This window comes from Phalacrocorax aristotelis, chromosome 1, assembly GCF_949628215.1.
Source record: "Phalacrocorax aristotelis chromosome 1, bGulAri2.1, whole genome shotgun sequence".
Taxonomy (NCBI): Eukaryota; Metazoa; Chordata; class Aves; order Suliformes; family Phalacrocoracidae; genus Phalacrocorax; species Phalacrocorax aristotelis.
Window position 1 is genome coordinate 148,360,614 of NC_134276.1, and position 22,603 is coordinate 148,383,216.

At 40.5% G+C, this 22,603-nt stretch overlaps 1 protein-coding gene across 1 annotated transcript in view; it reads right to left on the reverse strand.

Moving 5' to 3' along the window:
• The window catches only part of DERA (deoxyribose-phosphate aldolase), a 56,446-nt gene that overhangs the window by 29,964 nt on the left and 3,879 nt on the right, over positions 1-22,603 (reverse strand). Inside the window, exons 2-6 of the mRNA XM_075114995.1 lie at positions 16,231-16,328; positions 11,909-12,056; positions 10,112-10,207; positions 8,654-8,788; positions 523-651 (exon numbers count right to left, since the gene is read on the reverse strand). Of these exons, the coding sequence (XP_074971096.1) occupies positions 523-651; positions 8,654-8,788; positions 10,112-10,207; positions 11,909-12,056; positions 16,231-16,328 (606 nt within the window). The remainder of the gene's footprint in view (positions 1-522; positions 652-8,653; positions 8,789-10,111; positions 10,208-11,908; positions 12,057-16,230; positions 16,329-22,603) is intronic.

Here is a 22,603-nt window from a genome sequence, read left to right on the forward strand (position 1 = left end):
TGCTGGAATGTGTGGTATTCTTCCCCTCGCTGCATGTCCAGTACAGTTCGTTTCCCAAACTGCACTCTCATAGTGGTGGTTAGAAGAAGCGATCACAAACCAGAAATGAGAGGTCTCAGCATGAATCTTCATGGGAAAGTTCCCCCTGCATTTAAAATAAGCTTACAAGCCACCTACCTGCACCACATCTGTAGTTCACCACAATTGCCTGGATAATATGCGTATCTGCCCAAGTATATGCATCCTTGTTAAATATACCAAGGATCAGGCATCTGACAACAAATATTTTTTTCCTACAAGTTTTGCCATTTAGCAGTTTTAAGTGTTAACATTTTGTGCAGATTTTGTGGTTACACAAAACAAGTGTCACTGCATTACTACACCTGCAACTTCAGTAATTGCTTCATAATAGTTTTTGCCCACTATCGGCAAAACTAAACTTTCATAACTACAATTTTTTAAGCTTCATAAATAATATTGCAAAGACATTCTTAGCTTAAAAAGAAAAACACATATATTTACCTGCCATCATAGCTATCATACTGGCTTTGTAGACATTAGCAAGGGACCCCAGTTCACCTGTTGCCAAGATTGTTTTCATATGAGCTTCTCCACAGGCCTCACGGCACTGACGGATCTCCTCGTAGAGACCTGCAGATAAAAGCATGTGAAAATGATAAAAGTTGTCTGAGAGACATTCTCAAGTATGGCTGTAATTTCCACTTCTGGATTAATTTCCAATCTTATAATTAGTCATAGCACTCAGGAACTTAAGTTTTGTAAGTTCAATAAATTACAAAGGTAATTAACAATGCCACACAGTTTCAGACTTAACTTAATGGCTATTAATGTCAGCTCTCTCAAAACTAAGAATGTGCACAGTTTGCCAAACACTCATGAATACATCAGGAGTTAAAAATGCTATGATAGTCAAGATTGATTTTAAAACAGCTTCTCAACAATAAATATGATAGTACATTCGATCAGTACACAGGGACAGCTATGTTTTCCTGTCCACATCACACCATCTCCCCCTCTGTCCCCTTCAGCCATATTTGCCAAAGGGCTCAGCCTAAAAGACGCCAAAGGTGCAACCAAATTGTCTAATTACGAACACCAGTACCACCTGAGTTACCATGACATATCCCCCTTGGCTTCCAGCTGCCACTCCTGGCACCTCCACATCCCCCTTTGGTCTCATACTGTTCTCCCTAGTACCATGGGACCATCTCAGGAAGCCTCATTATGGAGCTAGACGCCTGTGTTTGGCATCTGAATCCCACTTCAAACTTCCTGAAAATAAGAATTTCCTGAAAATAAGAATTTCCTGAAAATAAGAATTTCCTGAAAAAAATCAACGTGGTCTGCTAACATCCCTGGTGATGAGAGACTGAGGCCTGGGATCACGCTCCAAGGACCAGCAAATCCACATGGATCTGTGTTTACAAACCACCTCAAGTAGTTACATTGCCCACGACGTTACCGAGGACTTGGACTATCCTGTGCCGTGACCTCAAACGGCCCCAGCGAGGGTGAGGGAAGCACTGCGTCAGGAGGTCCAGCCTAGCATGCTGTGGAGCTACAGCTCCGAGGGCAGAGTGGACCCTTGTTTCTGATGCCCACGCTTGCCGAGGAAGCCGGCTGGTGTTTGGGAAGGAGGCTGGTCATGAGCCACAGTTATACACACAAGCACTGCCACTCACACTGACACAGACAGCAGGACTGACCTATACAAAGCCTTTTAGATGGGAGATAAAGCAGACCGTTACCTCTGTATCTTCACATCACTTGGAAAACAAAAACAAACCCTGCCTTGGAGTTGCCTCTCCCTCTCCACAGAGAGCTTTGGAGGGTCTCTTGCTATCAGCCTGTCTTCTGACCTTCAGCTCTCCTAGACTTTCATCTCCCAGCAGCCAGCGTCTCTCTGAGACAAACCAGCACACATCCCACCTGCTCACTGCTTCTTCGTGAACTGCCACTCAACCAGCCGCCAGCCACCGGCTGCAGCCACGGAGAAGCAGGGACAGCCAGGACAGGCCAGCATTTGGCTGCTCATGGACATTGTCCAGAGCAGACCACCCCCTCACAAACTCCTGCTTTCGGATCTACAAAGCGTCGTGGCTGGAGGCATACTTACCTTTCTAACAGTTTTATATTTTCACAGATTCAGTAAGGACTGGAATAAATTTGGACATAACGGACTGTGTTTTTTAAAAAAAGGATAGAACTTGCAGACCTGGTTAGGTAACGCAAAACAGGGAGCACAGGAAATCCCTCTCAACCTTTTTTTTTTGGTAAAATCCAGCAGTGGTCCTGCAAAATTTTAAACATAGGGAGATTAAAATAGCTAGAAATTATCAAAACACAGCTGTTAGAAGCTGGCCACTTGGGGATGATAAAGACTTATCCAGTGTAAATGGTGGGGAGAAAAGCAGCTCGTACAGTGTACAGTCACCATTTCTGGGATTTGAATTTAAAAAAAAAAAAAAAAGACACAAACTAAGCAAACAGGATCCTTTGCAAGACAGTCCTTTCCATAAATTGTATTCAATCTTTAAACACATAACTGAAAAGTTTGTTTATGGAAGTCTAAAATACAGCTTTTAACAAATCTTTCTTGCGAGACTACATTTTTTCAGCAATACTAGCTTTCTTTTCTCCTCAGTCCTGAAGCAAGACCTGGAAACATACAATAGGGTTTACCAGCTTACGTATGGCTGGACCTCCCCTCCACCCACAACGCTGCTGCATCCCATTGATGCCATCAGCACACCAGGTGGTCAGGGCCGGGATCACTGGGGTGGTCCTCTAAGATGTACTACACACATTACACATTAGTAGACAACTGGCTAATACACTTAGAAAGTCCCTTTATAGACACCAGGCTTCACCTTGTTTCTTACTGTGTACCAAAGGTGTGAATTAATCAGTACCAGCATGCAGTCTAACATGTTTTATTAATCAATTGATGATACTCCAGAAATCTACATCAAATTGAGACTCAAAAAGGAAATACAAAGAACCTGCACTATTTTCTTGTGCATTTGATAACAGTGCTCATCTTAGATCCAAATGCAGTCTCTTTCTGTGGAATGACTCTTTCCTGAAGCTTTTGGAAAGCCAGAGAAAGCAGCTTTCATGTCTGTCTAGTTTCGGTAACAAGAAGAAAAGACTACAGCTTTCTCTACCTTTAAGATACGCCACCAAAAATGTCAAAATAAAATCAACAAAATGTACATTTAGGTTGGATTCCATGAAAAGAAATTATATCCTCATAGCTGTTGTCCACTGGAGTTAGTACCACAGCAATAGCATCTTCCTTATTGTTGGAAGGTACTTTTATATGCAATTAGTGCCAAGATAATTTGACAGAGTCTCACTATCTGACAGCATGCATCAACCCACGGACAGGAGAAATTGAGGATCTTCAATCATCCATGTCTATCAGGTTAGCTGAGGTGGTGGAAAAAGTGGGCATACATTAATGGGGCAGCTGTGCAAGTAATAAATACTGCTCTTTATTCAGAGAGCAATTATTGCAGACAAGAGCCAGCATTCATAGGACATTCTCAGCCCTAGAGTAGAAGCACAAATAGAAATGCAACTACTTCTGGGAAAGAGAAAGTTAGCCAAAGCGCTCCAGTCCCGGTACAAGCAGGGGCAGGACAAGTGCAAGAACTTCTTTCAAAAATTAAAAAGACGTTTCAATACTCAGTCAGATTTAAATCAAGACAGAAGTAACTTGATTATCCTGAAACTTCCTGGCAAACATCTAAAGTATGGGTGGAGTTAATCACACTTAATGCGCTCAGTGTTTCAAGGGGTCCTGGGCTGCTTCTGGGACTGCCTGTGCTGCCAAAACGTCCATCACTCAACTGCTCAGTTCCATCAAGCCAATCAGTAGCAGGAGCAGAGCTGGACACTGTGTTTCTGGGAATATCTGCAACCCATGCAAAACACCAGTAATTGACACAGCAGATAGAGCTTCTCTGATTAGCGGTAGTGGCAGGAGGCTTTTGGGAAAAACCTTTATCACAGAAAACCCTGCAGGCCTATTTTCAGCTGTGAGCAAAGACCACTGCGAAGAGGTTGCAAGAGATTCTCCTTCTGATTGCTAAAAACAGGGAAAAGACAATCAAGAGCTCTCAAAGCAAATGGCCAACACTGTGTAGCATCTTGAACACAGCACCAAGACACCAACACTATCCGTTCTAAAAGATGTCTTATCCATTCTAAAAGATGTCTAAGTCTTAAGCCAGGAAAAACAAGCAAGCAAGCAAGCAAACAAATTCAAAACCCAAAGCGAGACAACCTATATAAAATATATTTGGAGCCCGATGCTCACTGATGTAGTCTGAGGTAGCTCCACCAACTCAGCTGTTAAAATGGATGTGACATAAGAACTCCTCTACTTTGCACCCACTTACTCAGGATACCTTGCTGCTTTCATGAACTTTAGATCTGCTTTTATAGGATGCATTTATTAAACTAAGAAAAAATCAGATTTTATAGGAACTGAAAAAATACTTTTAGAGCTGTGGTTTTAATTCCACTGTTATAAAAGATAAGCGTTGGACGGTGGCTTTTTTGTAGTTTTCCTAAAAGTCTAACTATTCAGTACAAACATTACATTGATTTTTTTGCAGCTATTAAAATGCACCACAGAAAACGTGCCTCCCCCTAACACATCTCTCAAGCAAACATCCCTGACAATTACTGTTGGCTATAATCTGCCCTAGATTGTCTGGATAGCCTTTTGCTTTGGTCTGCATTTGTCCTAAAAATCACATAATAAAGGGGATAATCCATCTCTCCTACACAGGAAATGAAAATATTAAGGGGGGAAAAAACCCCACAGCTTAAATTTTTATGAAACAGCTCTTCTCCAAAAACATGGTGGTAAACCCACTTTTTTTTAAATTCAGCTTACTTGTTGTTTTTATCTAGTCAGTCACATTGACCAATGTTAAGGGTAGAAACTGAGACGAGGAGGGAAGATGTTTTAATTTCTGTTAGACCAAAAGATCAAGGTAATCATGATGGGAAACTGGAAAATGAGCTGGAATCCCTTCTGTCTTGCACATTAATGGCAGGTTTGTTAACAAAATGACAAGCGCAAGGCTATCGGCACAACACCACTCTTTCAGTTCTGCTCTCAGCCACATATGTGCCGCTCCAGAGATTCACACGAAACTAAAAACAGAGCTTGGCTTCAGGAGTCTGAGCTGCTGCTGACAATGTAAGAAAGAAACTGTGCAACTAGACTTTCAGGTCCCAGGTCAGCTTGCACATCTAGAAAACGGTAAGTCCAATTATAATATTTCTGAACAACATGTGGAGTCTTTTCCAAGTCTTTGGGGTGTAGAGTGTATTTTCCCTGCCCTCTTCATAAGGTATGTAGGACAAAAGAGGGCCCCAATCCCTGAACAAAGCCTCTAAACTCACAACTGAATAATTATTAAGAAGATTTGAAAGGCAGCTTTCATAACGAGGTATTTCATGGATGCAGCCATGTTAAAACTTCTTGGAGTATACTTTTTTCCTCTTTTCTTGTAGGAAACTTTAACTGACATAGAGCAAAGGATCAAGAAATCTCAAGCTGCTGACACCATGGTATCTCCAGGTGTTTGCTAAAAGCTGTGGAACTAGAAGTAACATTATAGTACCCCAGGCAGCTTCAGAAGATACAGCAAGTCCAACATATTCATTGATAACAGGGGAAAAAAAGATTTTTAAAAAAATCCACTTTCTTTCAACAATTTTTTTGTCAACTTCACCACTCTCTACTAACAGGCTCCACATTCTGGGCTTAAAGACACTAAACTCTGATTTTTAAGCTTAATACATACTTTGTCAAATGATACAAGACAGTGGTTGAGTAAACTATTGCAAAGTAATATTGCTCAAAAGCTAATAGGTTGTAAAAGGTATGCAAGTTCATAAACTTAAATCTCATTTAATGTTATTTTCTAAGATAAATTAACTGTCTGATAAAGCTGCTTTCATGTTCAGCAGCATTAAAAACCTCTTAACAATTATTTTGTAAAGATCTAGAAAATATATTCTGAGTGTCATAAAGAGTTCCAACAATATTTAAGAACTGCTTTAAAATAACTTGACATAATTGGACATACACTAAAATATTTAATAACCAAACAAGCCTTCGAAACAAATCACACAGCAACACTGTTCCATCATGGTAACCCCAATTATTGCACAGGCTAGAAGCTAAAAATACATGAACAGTAAGACAAAGGACTCTACCACATATGTATTCTTGTCAATAACTCCTGAAGTTGTGAAGACAGACAGCATGAGAAAATAACGATAAAAATATACCAGTCTTACAAGCATAAGCAGAGGTTCTGTCATAACTGCAAGGCAGCTCTAGTTGAAGTACCTTGAACACAGGCACAGCTACTGCACTAGACCTTTTCATTTTCATGTAGGAATCCAGCCTAAAAAAGACTTCTTCATCCCCTCTAGCTTCCTTAAATGTACTTCATACACAGTTGTGTATCATATCTAATCATTAGATAGAAGTGGAAAGCTGCATGTTCACACAGGTAACATACATCTATTGAAAGCTAAACATGAAGTTAGAACACTAGATTTGCACCAAAATATTCAGACCACCTACTGAAGTAATTTTTTTGGAAGGGCAAGTTAAATATTAGAATTTTTCACCCTGTGGCGTCATTACCTGGATGGCAAGTATATTCTGTTTCTGAGGTAGATTTTATTCAAGAACATGTAAATATGTGCCATACACAGATTCACATTCATAAACAAACTTTCAGAAAACATTTGGAAATAATTTAAATTCTGCTCTCTGTAAAAGAAATTTAAACTAACCATTGGCAAAAAAAAAAAAAAAAAAAAAAGGATGACTTTAAACCTTGTCACGACTTCAGATGTGGATAAAAGAATATGCATACCAAATCAAGAGTCAACCCTAATTTACTTATTTAGTAAACTGACAGCTTTATATTACGTCCATCATTGCTATGTCTGTGTACTCCTCCCCTGTATTTTATGACCACAGAAAACAATTTGTTTCCCATACAGAAAAAAGTAGCAATGTAGGTCCGGTTCATTTCAATCACTGATATAAACTTGCTCTCTGGATCTAGCCCTGTATTTCTCCTCTGAGTTCTCCTTCACATAATCCTGGGCCACACAACCTCAAGCCTGCATTTGCAACTGCCTACACGCACTGATTTCCTGATCTCTGCTCTGTGCAACTTGCACTTAACAGTGGTTTTAACCATGAAGTCTGAAGCACGGCAACCACGATTGTGTCAGAAATTTCTACAAGACAGACTTTTTGAGACACAATTGCAAGCTGCCGCTCCAGTCCAGTTTAGTGGTCTTTTTCAGTCTTGGTGACATCTCACCGACTCACCTCATTTTATACCCAACACCAGCAGAGCGCAGGTCTTGGAGGGGGTACCTGCCTTGTAGGCCATAGTGTAGACCCTAACAAAGATACAGTGTAGAAAGGTGTGCATACACTCTTGCTGCCAGCTAGTGCAGAATCTGGCCATCATTCTGTCTTATTTAAAACTGCTCAGTCACCCAGACTCCATATTCTAGCAATTTCTGGGGCCATACCTGAAATTAAAATAGCCACTCTGAAAGAAACAAATGTCTGCGACAATGCCCATCCTCAAAAAGTCAAACATTTGTAAAGCTGCATATATTTAAGAGCAAAAGAATGGAGATGGTAAACACTACAAAAGAGGCCAAGACATTAGAGCAAGTGGAAACCAGGATATCAGTCCTGAAGACACAGATGCAGAAACTTGCGGTTTGGTTCAATTCTAACTGCTAATTGAAGGCAGACCAAAATCAGAAAATATGATCTGTTACCACGATGAATGTATTTCCTTAACCTAACTCAGGTGCCAGGGGTCTTTTATAAAGTCTTCCAACCAAACAGGCTATTATGGCAATGCATTATCCAACTAAATGGAAAACTCATTCCAGGACAATGATGTGTTTACCTACACATGGAGATTAGTTATAGAGGCATTGTCAGCACTTAAGGCAAACCATTCACAGTACATTAAGGAGGCAATTAGAGCAAAAACCATCTTCAGCATTATTGTTCTTACTAATTAGTAGTAGTCTGCAGGCACAGTAACATCAATAATAATATGAACAGTCAATTTGTACCCTCAACTTTCAGGGAAAAGAAAACAACTAAAATACATATTTTTGTCAAGAATTGGAACATGTATATTTAACAAGGTATCATCTACATTAGCAGCCCCTTGGGGTTTTAACAAAACTGTTCAAATAATTAGACCATAGGCATTCACTTCCATTCCAGTTGCTATTTTTTTCTTCCCGTACACAAAACCTTCTAAAGGCACAGAACGAATAGGCCTGAATTTTCAAAACACAAAGTCATTCTGAATACCCAATCTGATGGAACTTGAAACAGCATTCTTTTTTAAAAAATCCAACCATTAGTCATAAATTAGTTAAATAGTTTTTATTTAGTTCAGTGCCCCAGATTATCAGCCACTCTTAGGGGAGGGACCAAATTCTTCAAGGACTGATGTGGAGACTGGGGGAAGAGACAAAGACAGAGCTTGGACATGCATATACACAGGCTTAGGTTCCTTGCCAAAGGGTGGGTACTTACCTTCCCACTGGCCAGTCAGCACCAGACTCCTGCTAATGACAATGTCAATCTCTCTGGCACCATATTCCACGGCTAGCTTTATTTCAGCCAGTTTGGTTTCTAGAGGAGTTTGTCCAGCTGGAAAACCAGCAGCCACTAGCAAGACAGAGGATGGAGGTAGAGGGAAGAAAATGTTTTATAAATTGACCATAAAATTTCAGATCCCTCTAATACACCAAAGAGTTCAAAAGTTATTCCTTTTTTTATCCCTACCACAATTCAAAAAATCTAAAGGCACCTCATCCTACTCTCTTTTCATCCACAAGAAGCATTTGCTTTTCCCTCAAGATCCAACATCCAGCAAGATACTAAGTGCATCTTGCAAAAAGGTCTCTTTCACATGCCCCAAATTTTTCCAAAGCAGCCTATGTAAGAAAGCACAATAGCTATTGCCTCCAGCAGAATTGAGCAAACAAGGAGTGAACTCATATGTGAAGCAATACATACATTTTTCATTGTCCCCAATTCTTTTAAGTAGTATTTCAAGTTAAATCCCAGTAATATGTTTAACAGCTAAATCACAATATGGCAAAAATTGTTTTCAGTGAGGTCTACTTAAGATTACCTTTATGACGCTTAAGTACAAAACCCAAAGGTAACTTTGGAAATAGAAAAAATAATGGCAAAGAGGATCTCTGACAAAGAAATCCTCTTTCTCTCTGACATATAAATACATTTAGTATGTATATTTCCCTGCATGACAATGAAACAACAACAATAAAATAATCAAAACTAGAAAACATGGATCTCGGCATTAAACACCTGATCTAACTTCAAAGCTAGCCCCTGCTTTGAGCAGGAGGCTGGACCAGATGACATCCAGAGCTCCCTTCCAACTGCATCGTTCTTTGATTCTAATTCTTGCTTATTGCAGATTCAGGACTTGTCTATTGTGTGCGGTGACTGGAGAAGAGCTGCCATTATTAGATTTGCCAGCACAAGTCCTGAACCTCCAGGCTGCTCAGCAGACAATAACCCTTGCCTCTGCCCAGAGCTTCATTAAATTCAGCTTGTAGGATTATACTTAAAAGCCAACAACAAGGGGAAAAAAACCCCCCTTGTATTAGAACTCTTAAAATCTCATATTGCAATTTTATTACTATTATCTACTTAGTGTCTACTGACACTTTGTACTGTACACTATTGCAATTTCTTCCATTTGGGTGAGGGAAATGCTGATAGATCTTGAGGACCTCTTTGAAGAGTTCCAGCAAAACTGACTTGGCATTGCTGATAAGCTTGAAGTTGAAAGAAAACAAAATATTATACCAGAAGCAAATCTTCCCCTCCATTCCCTTCCTCCCACCTACTACCTTTTTACCTTACTCTCTGAAACAAAAGCAAGTCCAAACTTCTGTATTTTTATACATATTTTATAGCATAAAAATATTTAATTGGGTATTTTAGAATAAAACATACCTGAAGCTACTGGTATGTTACAACCAGCAGCCTTTAGGGCATTAACAGCATCAATGACTCTTGTAGGATATACACAAACCGCTCCGACAGTAATACCTGCAAAAGCCACAGTTCACTTTTTCATATGTATAGATTTCCACCTTCTCTAGTGCAATCCTTATTTTCTGCCTGTGCACATTGTTTGCACCTCCCACTTCTGCATTCTCACAAGGGTTTTAAGCACCTACGCCAGGCATATCTGTTTTATTGTTCAAGCACTTCAGGTGATTCTCTGTATTGTTACCTCCCTCATGTTCCTTCACCTGACCCTGGGAGCAAGTTTGCATTAGCAGGAATTAAAACGCCAAGATTTTTATCAACAGATTCACTATTTAATGCCAGCACGTACAGTTAAGACATGCTTTGTCAGCAAACTACTGTGAGAGAAACTGCACTGCCAAGCTCTGTCCTTACGTGTTGAGCCAAACTGAGCCCAGCAGCAGCTAAGCAGCCTTTATGTTAATGCAGTCCTACTGCATTTTTAGTTAAAATGCTATTCTCTCAAAGTCTCAGATAATTGACCTTATGTTTAATACTTCCACTGTCTGAAGAGTCCATAAATCTGAGGGTTTTTTTTAAAAAAAAAAGACTAACTTTTGATATTTTATGTGTAGGGCTTCAAACCAGAGGCCTGATTCCCCTGTGGCTTTACATCATATGACTTCAATTGGTGGATCAACGCCCATGTAAAACTGAAATATTTCAACAGTAAAAGCACGCCCCAAACATCACTAAGATTTTGTTTTCAATAGATCATCCTAAGGCCAACATAACAGGACAAAAGTCAAATGCTATTCACCAGCACATCAGTGATTACATCTGGAAAAATTCAGAAGAGCTGCTCAAATATAAACAGGTTTTATTGATAGCTATATTGACAGTTTCTATTTGCTCTGAAGTAGAAGCGTGTTCAGTGTTGGGTGTAACAATGGGACTTCAGGTGGAATAATATCAATGAAAGTTTTAGCACTAGTTCTTAAGGGCTGTCTTCTGCCCCTTCAATTCTGTTGACTTAGCTGGGAACTCTGTGTGTGCGTGTGTCTGTGTACGTGTGTATACATGATATGCACACAACCACATACACTGACTACAGGACTTATTTCTTAAATCAGACTGGGCTGCAAAGACATCTCCTATCTTAACTACTGAAACAAGCAGGTAACAGGTAACGTTTTCTGAAGTAAAAATATCATGCATAGGACTGCGGAATGCATCTTTTCTGACAGGCAAAGCGGCAGGCTCGGTAGTTACATACAGCAACAGCAGCTAAGCATGAAATCCAAAGTGGTCACATGAACACTCCCCTCTTCTTCAACTTCGTAAGGACATCAGCAGATTAACAGACTACTCAATTAGTTTCACCTTAGTGCACTGTTATTAAAAGACATACACTGAGGTTACACACTTGTGGCTTCCACATCAAATGTGCTCACCAGGTGTCATAACTTACAGTGTCGCCCTGAGTCCATGCTTCACTTTGGCTGCCAAACTGAGAATGGATTTTTTTTCTCCTTGTATTTTTATATTAACTCCAAGGAATTGATATTATGCAGCTTGAATTTAAGACAGTTGCTTTGAATAAGACCATACAGGACCTAGTTTGTTCTTTTGGGGATATTAGCTCTGCAGCACTGTCTGGCATAACTGCTTCCATTATAGGAAGAGGAGGCCATTTTTACACCTATCTGAAAACTGAGAAAATACTGAGGAAATGCAGACATTTTCTCTACACAACACACACAACAAAACCAAACGTACCTTTATCATGCATATCCAAGGCTTTCAGCAGATCCTCTCTGATGGGATGCTTTGCTTTAAAACACAGTCTGTGAACATTTGAAGGAGTATCATCGCCTGAAAGAGTGGTAAGGTCTATGCAGGTGACAGCTTTAAGCAGCCAAGCAGCCTACACAGGGAGTGAAGTAAGGAATACAATATTTCAGTTTACCCTTCCAAAACCAAACTGACTTAGAAGATGCAGGAATCAGAAGCCTGGCTCTCACTCCAAGAATAAGGAAACATACGGGATGTAACATGGAGGATATGCAAAGAATGGTTTATGACAGACAGGGATGGCAGATATTTGTTCATGTCTTGAGAGATACCTAATGGCACAGAAAGGATTTGGAACCAAAAGTCAGCTCTCTTAGGATCAGATGATCTAATTTCAATTTTTGGGGCAAAAGCTAACTACCAAATGGGGCTCTAAGAATCAGACAAACACTTTTACCTGGACAAAAAGCACCTTGTTTCAAATTTAATTCTGTAAGATAAAAATATCGCCTATGCGAGGAACCTCACTGTTATATGCTCCATTCTATATAGTATATCTGTATCTTTAAAGCTCGCATGCATGAGAAATTATACACATGCTTCAAGAGGAGCACAGGTTTGCAATTGCTGATAACCAGATGAGCGTACACATCAGCAATTTGCACACTTGCACGCTTGCATGTTTCTCCTGCTGTGAGAGTGAAGCATGGAATCAGTGGGGGGTAAGAACCCAGACTTCTTAAAACTTAGGGTCTAGACTGCAGAAGTTTCCGCTTTCTTCTGTGTGAATCAGGAATAAAAAACATCTGTAATTATTTGGTGCAAAAAACAAAAGCAAGAGCTAAATGACAGGACTAAAGCACTGTTTAGATGAAAATGCTACAGAATTTTAAAAGACTTACTAATCAGAGAATAGAACAGAAGCACAGTTAAAACTTTTTGAAGATTTTTTGCTAAACAAAAATTGAGCTTAAGACATTATTTTGAAATATTTGTTGAAGGTCTTCCAGCAAATTCTCATTTACAGTGATGGCTTCACTAAAAGCTGACATCTCTTAGTGGGCGCTTGTTCAACAATGGGAGAGTCTGCAACAGCAAAGTCCACTCGAGTCCATAAAGTCCTTCCCTGACTCTGCGACATGATTTTTCAGTACAGGCAGCAAAATTTGTTGTTTCTTCATGGGGGTATTACTCTGCAAGTCTTAAAATGCTGGCCAGCCTACAAACCTTTTTCACTCTTCACTGATGGGAGTCTCGTTTCTGAACTTGCTGTTAATGTTACACTGAAAGTTACTTTGGGGTGATTAAGTAAAACAATGAACCACCACTTGCCTCTCTTAGTCTAAGCCTGGCTGCTTGTTTCAAACTGATCTCTACTTTCATCCTATAGTACTTCAGAAGGGTTTTTAATTTTAAATGGTTTTAAGTTTCTTTTACATGGATTTTTTTTTTATCCTCCACTTGAGGGAATTTTTGTCTCATCTCTTATGACATGAATCATAAAGTCACCAAGACAGATGTAGTCAGGGAGTTCCAAGAACTGGTATGAACTTCATTATTTTAAAAGGGTTTTTCAAATGAGTATTTTGGGAAATGGGCTTGAAAAGCTGAATCTGTGGTGCTACTTACATTCAAACACGTAAAGGTTCAAAATCATCTCTCTGAAATAAACAGCATGTGACTATCATGACTGCAATGATAGTGTCGAAACACAGCAAAGATGCTTCTGAAAATAATTTCTTGGCATTCTTCAAAGTAAAACCTCACTCGAGCAGCTCAGTGCCAGTGTTACTACACAGGAGAGTGGAGAAGTGTTAGTAATAACTAAACATTTGTCCTACAGCCATGTTGAGGGAGTGACACTCAATCCCTTTCTTCTCAATGATTCTTTGTAATCAAAGCCTGTGGCTCTCTATTCTTTTTTGCTTTATATAGTAACTACTGCCAAATCAGAAGACTTACTTTTTACATCACTGCAGTATCTGAAGATAGCCAAGGTTATGGAATACCCTCTGGATTTTCTCGCTGACATTATTTCCCAACCCAGAGCCACTGGACTGCTGAACTTGTTATCAAGTGACTTCTTATGTGCAACAAACTCTTGGGAAATGCTGAGCTAATGTCTAACTTTCCTCAGTTTATGTCCTTTTTTTATTTAATCATAACATTCAAAGCACAGATTTTCAGGTTCATGTAACAGGCAGGATGTTGTTTTCTGCCAGCTGCCAGTAGGATCTTACACAGCTACATCAAATTATCCTGAAACTGTCATCTGCAAGATCTGTGGTCATTGTGAAACCAGCTTCAGCCACCCCAAAATGGTAGCCCGACATGCTATGCTCTGGACACCAACTATTTTGAACAGTTTTTTGAAAAATTGCATATAATTAAATGATTCTTGCTTTGTTCTACTATGTTGGACTGTTAAGATTGATCCTCAAGTGTCTGCCTCCTGCTTCCACGTTAACTTCCACGTAAATTTCCACGTTAACTTCCACTGTTGCAAGTAATTGACTTGCTTAGCGCGGAGAGGGGAGGAATCACACACATTTGCTTGCGGAACAGCTGCCTGGTGAACAAAGAATCAACTTGTCCTTTGGACACTGGCTACAGCCCCACGGCTGAGAGGACACTGGGAGCTGTGGGTCTGCTCCACAGCATTTCTCAGACCTTGCCCTTGGCTGAAAGCTGCCAAAGCACTTATGGCACCCTGCAGGCAACTCTGTGTGCTGTTCCCCTCTCAGTGCTTCCCATCCTGCTGCTGAGGCAGCAGAAACCAGCACATGGCCATGCCTCACCTGCTTTGCTTTGCAGAACATATTAGCTTACATTGCTGACAGCTTTGCATTACGAGTCCCACGTTCCCACGTACAAACTGGAGAAACCAAAACACACACCAAGCCAGTATCTGCCAGTTCTGCCAGGGGGACAGTAAACAGCAGAGGTTGACAGTAACTGCTGAGAAGTTAAACATGCATGTTCAGTGAATATAAGAGAGAATCATAGAATTCTAGAATGTCCTGAGTTGGAAGGGACCCACAAGGATCATCAAGTCCAGCTCCTGTCCCTGCACAGGACAACCCCAAAATTCACACCATGTGTCTGAGGGCATTGTCCAAGTGATCCTTGAATAGTGTCAGGTTTGGTGCCATGACTGCCTCCCTGGGGAGCCTGTTCCAGTGCTCCACCTCCCTCTGGGTGAAGAACCTTTTCCCAATATCCAACCTAAACCTCCCCTGGCACATCTTCCTGCCATTCTCTCTGGTCACCAGAGAGAAGAGATCAGTGCCTGCCCCTCCTCCTCCCCTTGTGAGGAAGCTGTAGACCATGAAGAGGTCTCCCTCAGTCTCCTCTTCCCCAGGTTGAACAAACCAAGTGACTTTAGCCACTCCTCATGCAGTTTCTCCTCTAAACCCTTCACCAACTTCATGGCCCTTCTCTGGAAACTCTCTAGTAGCTTTATGCCCTTAATGTACTGTGGTGTCCGAAACTGCACACAGTACTTGAGGTGAGGCCGCACCAGCGCAGAGCGGAGTGGGACAATCACCTCCCTCGATGGGTTAGCAACACAGTGCTTGATGCACCCCAGGACACGGTGGTCCTTTTGGTTGCCAGAGCACACTGTTGGCTCACGTTCAGAAGAACAGTCCATTTGCACTACTGGCTTCAGTGGTGGCTTACATTAACCTATTTTATACTAAGATGGACAATAACTGATCATTTACCTTACCTCAGGAGCTGAGAATTCAGCCTGCTTAACATTAGTAGCCTTATTTTTTCCCTTTCTTCTGTTTCTTTTTACCTTTCTTCCCCCCCTCCCCCATGCCATAGCCAATCAGGATTTTTGAGTTTTAGGTAAGAACTAGTTAAGCAAAGAAATCACACATGTTGGGGATGTTTAAGTAAAGAAAAGTCATCCAGGTAGGTCAAACTTGACAGGGACCATGATCATATCTTACAGCTTTAAAATTAAAAAATAAGTAGGCAACGTGCAGAGAAGTCTGCCTGGGAAACAGAATAAATGTGGTAGGATAGTAATATACAGTTTAATCCACTCATGAATAAAGATGACTTAAATTCATTAGTGGTTTTGCCACTCATGAGTTATAAGGTTTTTAACTTGTTTGGATAAATGCGTCACCTTATTCCATCCCATCATCATCAAATACAAATTATTAAAATAAGACATGGACAAGCACATTTTTTAAGTTTACATGCACCTTGAAAAAAATTCAATATTGCAGCCTGGAGAGGCAGAGTGACTGCTTTAAAAATACAGAAACAGAATGCATAAAAAGAGCACTTACTTGCCAATGACCTTTCACAGTTCTCCATTTTTTAATTCGTTCTGTATGCCTCACAACTGCAGGTCGATTCACATGGACTTTTGACATCCAGCCAAGTTCTGGGGTGGGAAAAAAAGGAGGAAAAAAAGTCATCTATTTCTGTGTTCTCTTAATATACAGTGTGGGACTTCAGAAGAATGTTGTAGCTTGGTTTGGGACCTCTGAAGAGCATGCTGTAATTTTATGTCCTTTTAAGGGCTTGCATATTAATCATCAGTCCAAAATACCACAATAGCTTCTGTTAGGGTATGACCTGTGAACTGGATGTTTCACACAGCATGTTTTGCTTGCCATTACAGCTGAATTAACTTACTGTTCATGAGAGACACTATGTTGCCATTCCTGGACTATGAAGTTCATTATACATGTGACATACAAAAAAACCCACAAAACAGTCTTCTGCCATTGGTTGCTGATTTACTTCTTGAGTCCAGAATACAGTAACATTTATTCAGTCCTTTACTTGTCTGCTGGCACCCAGGATACAACAGCATTTTTTGTGTGCGTGAACCTTTGTTTATAGGAACTGTACCCCACGCAGTCACCGAAACCTCTGGTCAGACCCTTGTGTAACAAAGCATTTGAGTTGCTGTTGTCTAGAGCTAATTTTACTGAATTTGCTACTTGGGCCTGACTAACTGCAAGTTTCCAAAGCACTGGACTCCTGGGCAACATATCTGCCTGGAAGCTGCTGAGATGCATTACAGCCTGAGAAACGCTCACCTTGCCAAGCACCCTGGAGGGCTCAGGGCAACATCTTCAATGTGCGAATTCCTTCAGATGCCTGCTGCAGACAGCCTGGCTCATAATTTCTACGAGTTTCAGTATCAAAACAATAACCAGACCCAAAGAGAAGCAGATGCTCCATGTTCACTAAAAAAATGTAACTGTCTAATAAACAGAAGCACCAAAAATTGGACAATACTTAACAAAGGGAAAGTGACTGATAAAGGAGAACTGAGGGTTCAGGTCCTTGAATCTTGAAATTTCTGCTTAGTATGATAAACCAGAAATGTAATTTTGAATGTTAATAAGCACAAACTGCTTACAGACGTACACAGGAAAAAGAAATCAGACCATCTTTAAAATCTCTCATTTCCCAAAACATAAATAATTCTTCAAAATGCAAATCATATAAGCTATCCATGAAAATAGTCTGAAGACAACATCAACAATCATTAACCACCAATCGTCAGCAAATCACCACCATCAATCATCAAATACCATCATCAGTTAAGGTCAGTATATGGACATGGGCTCAGATACTAAGAGATAATAATTCTTGGTGAGTTAATTTATTAAAAGCACCTCATCTCTACAAGTCTTCTTCACTACTGCATTAAACTTGCATCTCCCTTGAACACATTGATAACAAAATTTTTAAAACTAAAAAAAAGCTAACAGCCAAAATCACTAATTTTGTACAGAAATCTTATTCTCAAATTTTTTTCTTCCTACTTCAGAGTTGTAATAGCCAAAAAAAGTGCAGAACTAATATACTACCTGAAGTATGTAAATACAAGCCTATTTTCCTAATTAGACTTACAAAAAGCCCTGGAGAAACCAATTTAGGGTAACGATGACTCAGTGGAAATGCAGGACAAAGGCATGAAACACAGCTAAACGAAATCTTGTTCTGAGCACAGTGAGCCATCTCGCTACCGCTTTCCTATTACCACATACAAGTAACTAAATGAGCAGTACCTGCAAGATGAAAATGTTGGCCAAAAGCAAAAAAAAAATTAAACCAAAGAAGGAATTTCAAAGGAATCCTAAGGAATTTAAGGATTTCTTCAAGAATTTAGCACCAGTCTCACTGTACAACAAAAAAGAAAAGGAGGAGCTTGCAAAGTTGCAAACCAGTTGAACAACAAACCCTCATTACTTCTCCCCACTTTCAAAGCCACAGGCTTATTCATTCTGCTCCAAAAGCAAGAAGCTCAACTGACATGTAGAAAGCAGGTGACAAAAGCTATTGCTGCAAAACCCATGGCTAGAACTTTCCTTCTTTTTGAACATCAGTAAATGCATACCATATAAACACAGACAGCTGAAATATAAGCTAGTGAAACCTCTACATCCTCCATGGTTGCTTTAAGGTTGAGGCTTTTATAGGATCAGCAGAGAGCACACATCACTTCCCATCGGGCCTTTATAGGAAACATTTGACAAAGTCCATGGGGGTGGGAGGAAAACACAAATAAATAAATAAACAAACCAACCAACCACAACCTCTGTGTTGTGATTCTCCTACTATATGCCAAGTGCTCAGCTGGAATCTTTTAATCATAATCCAATTTATCAAGATAGATTTTGAACCCTACTGGGTGCATGGTGACCTTTCAGTGCCTTTGGAAAACGTGATAAAATCAAAGCAAGCAGTTTAGATGAGGTACTCAGCTTCTTGCTCTTTAATACGGATCCAGCAGCTTCAGTTACTCTACCCTAACCTATTATTTCTATATTATGAAAAACAACCAAGAAATCCAACTAAGTAATTAATCTCTAAAAACTACTGCCTTCTCTAGAAGAGTTAGGAAGACTATGGAGACAGCATCCAGTTTGTTAAACATGGAAAATTTTAATCTTCTTGGTTCTCAGGGCATAAATCTGAATTTAAGTGACAGAACCAAAATTTCCCCCATGAGTAGGTTAACCCTTCATTTCTTATTATTTGGAGCAGATTCAGTCTGATTCACCTTGTGCTGGACTTTGGTAGAAATGTGCTGTTATTGTATCTGCCCCTACCTGACTTTTGAGCATAGTTTCTCAGAAGGTCTGAGTAATCTCTGCAGGGAACAGAGCACTGCACACTAGATTAGCTTAAAAGAAATAGTCAAGTGTAACACCCTTGGGGGTGGGGGTGGCACGGGTTGGGGAAGTAATGTTTACAAAATTCACAGTCAATGGGAGAAAAGAAGGGGAAGAATAATGGAAGTGAAAAAAAAAAGCTATTGCTTTTGCTAACTCACCTCTGCCCAAAGTCACCAGTGAAAGTTACCATGTAACAGCCAATCAGCAACAGCTGACTGCATGTTCTTAGTTCTTTGCAAATATGCTTAAATTCATTGGCTTAAGCTCTTTCCACTGTGTAACGTGTTTTACCTTCTGTTTTTAATAACTCCAGACTAGTCATGTAGGTAGGTGACATGTGGCAACTCAGTAAGATGCAAAATCTCATTCTTGTGCCTGAGACACAAGTTTTCTTGAAAGACCATAGAATTTGGATCTCCAAGTATATTTTTGAATGTGGGATATTGAACCATTGTGCACAACAAAGGCAGGAAGCTTAAAAAATTTTTAAAATAATTAATTAGAAATCAGAACTCCACCCTGTCTGTACAACATAACGTGAGACATTATGCACCTTACTAAGGGAAATAAAATGGTGTAATAAAAAAATGCATGGTGAGGAAGGACAAAGGTTCTGGTGATAATGTAGCAGCAGATGGAGATTTCTATCTTACACAGACCTTTTATTCAAGCCCTTTTCTCCATCAGTTAAAGCAGTGGGCAAGTGAAAACAAATACGTCTCAGCGTAATTGTCTCTAAATAGACTTTCAAAGTTTGCCATGTGAGGTCTCACCAAATCTTTAAATGTAAGTGTCTCTGTTCAGAAAAATCACTCACAATTCCAGCTTTTTTGGTTTTTTCATTAAAAATCAGAATAAAACCATTATTTGAAACAGAACTGACTGCCTTTGGATTCTCTCCCTCCCCCACTCCCCTAAGCTTTATGATTTAGTATCTGGCTAAGGAAAACTATATTTAATTAGGCTCATTAACCTTGCAGTGTGAACACGTCTTTTTTTTTTTTTTTTAAATAAGTCATCTGCTAGTCATCTGCACAGTCATGTGGCTTCAGGGATAAAAGTAATTAAAGCAGTTACACTATAGCTAATTAGCCAATATTCTGTAATCACTCTTCAAGTTTACTTTTTCCTCTGAAGACATTTGAAAAAATCATATTCAAAATCTTAACAGGAAATTCATCTCCTCTCTTTGAAGAACATGTATCCAAAAATACCAAGCATTTCCTCAGAAAACAATAAATAAACCCACTTCATTAGTATAATTACATAAATATCTAAGACACCTAACACATTCCTCATAAAACAGACTAAGCTTTTCAGAGGCTTCAAAAAAAGAAAAATAAAGCGTGGATGGCATCCCTTCAGATGGTGAAACAGAAAGCTCAAGAATGCCTGAGGCTGTAGTTTCACAAGTATTTTAAGGCAGCACTGTCCCCAAAAGAAGCTGCCCCCCCAACTGGTTATTTCCTCCTCTGTGCCAGAAACAGCATGTGTGCTCCTGCTCTTGCCATGAACACATGATCAAGTAAGGGAAGGGAAGGGATGAAAGCTGTTATTTCTGGAGAAGAGAGTGAAGCTGTGTCCTGAACCTTTAGTGGAGAAAGGAGGTATCCAGCTGGCCACAGGCTGACCCCAGCTGGCTATGCATAGCCAAGCACAGCCACTGAAGAGAGAAAGAAGGCTTCAGGATCAGGACTTGTTACAGTTATCTTACCACGTAAGCTGTTTATCGGTTTGGGGATTATTCAGTTCTTCAAGACAAAAGCTGTAGTTATTTTTCCATAGCGACTCTTGCTATGGACCTGTTTTATTTTCAGATGGGTCCTCCTTACATGAGCAAAGTTCAGCCTCCAAGTCATCAGCATTCGATACTCAAAGCAGGACACCAAGGCATGAGCTCTGAACTAGAAATCAGCTCTACTGTCTTGTGACATTAGTGAAATCACACAAAGTTGACCACGGATCACATGAAATGGATCATGGTATCCACTGACAACCGTTGACAAGCCTTTCCTCAGAAAGCGAGCTGCAGAACAATGGGAGCTCGGTCTCCTGCAGGTCCAAGGTCCTCTGCTGTTCCCTCTCTTCTTCCCTGGCTCCAGATACCCCAATAACCCAGCTGTCTGTTATGGTACTTATGACTACAGAGTGAAACAGGATGTTGCTACTTGCACAAAGCCCCCCAAAAAAAGATGTAATGAAAAGTCATGTAATTCCTGAGCTGTGCCTGCCTTTCCCTCAACAGAGGGACTAATTTGGTCACTCCAACTACTGACTGACTGACTTATTTCCAAGACATCTATCTGTCCTTCAAATTTGATTAAAATTATCCAGCAGATTCAAAAGGTGTTAGAAAGGAACAATGAAGAAACAGAGCCACAGTACAGGCTAAAACCAGCTATTAATATATTAGAACAGAATTACGCTGTCTTGAAAAGGGATGCAACACTTCATTATCTAAATGCCACTTACCAACAGGCTAGCTCTCACATGTAATTGGCTCAGAAATACCAACTATAATTAAAAATATCAATTGAAACATAATGAATGTATTTCTGGCCCTTCAACTAGAGGGGCTGAGCAACACGGATAGATTTTTTTTTTTTTTTAGTCTCCAAGAACATACTCTGCAAAACAACTGTAACTAATTATTCATTACTCAGAATAAATACACGTATATATATACACACACACAGAGAGAGGAAAAGACCATATAATCATAGAATAATTTGGGTTGGAAGATCTCTGAAGGTCATTTGTCCAACTTGATGTGCAAAGCAGGGTCAGCACTGAGCTCAGACCAGGCTGCTGAGGGCTTTATTCAGTAGGGTTTTGAGAGTCCCCAAGGATCGAGACTTCACAGCCTCTCTGGGCAACCTGCCCCACCACCTGACTGTCCTGCATGAAAAATTTTTTTCTTATATCCAGTATGAACTTCACTGCATCAAGACAAGCCTGCTGTCTCGCTTCATCCCATCATGCAATGCTGTGAAGAGCCCGGCTCTGCTTTCTTGACACACTCCCCAAATGCATGAGCAGACTGCTGTTAGGACCCCCGAAGCCATCACTTCCCGAGGCTGAACCAGCCCAGCTCCCTCAGCCTCCTCACAGGGCAGGTGCTCCAGCCCCTGACCATCTTGGTGGCCCTCTGCTGAACTTGTGACACTTTAACAATCTCTTTCTTCTATTGGGGTGCAACAAAACTGGACACAGTCTTCCAGATACTGTCTAACAAGTGCTGAGCAGAGGAGATAAGCCCTCCCTTCCCACGAGCTACTGGCCCGGTCCCCATTGGTACAGCCCGGGAGGCCGCTGGCCGTCTCTGCTGCCAGGCACTGCTGGCTCGTGCCCAGCTCGCTGCCCACCCGGCCCCTTTCGGCAGAGCTGCTCCCCAGGCAGGCCGGCCCCAGCCTGGGTGGCTGCTGGGGCTCGTCCTCCCCGGCACAGGGCTCTGCCTTCGGCCCTGCTGAATGTCACTGGGCTCCTATTGACGTGTATACCCAGCCAGTTTGGGTCCCTC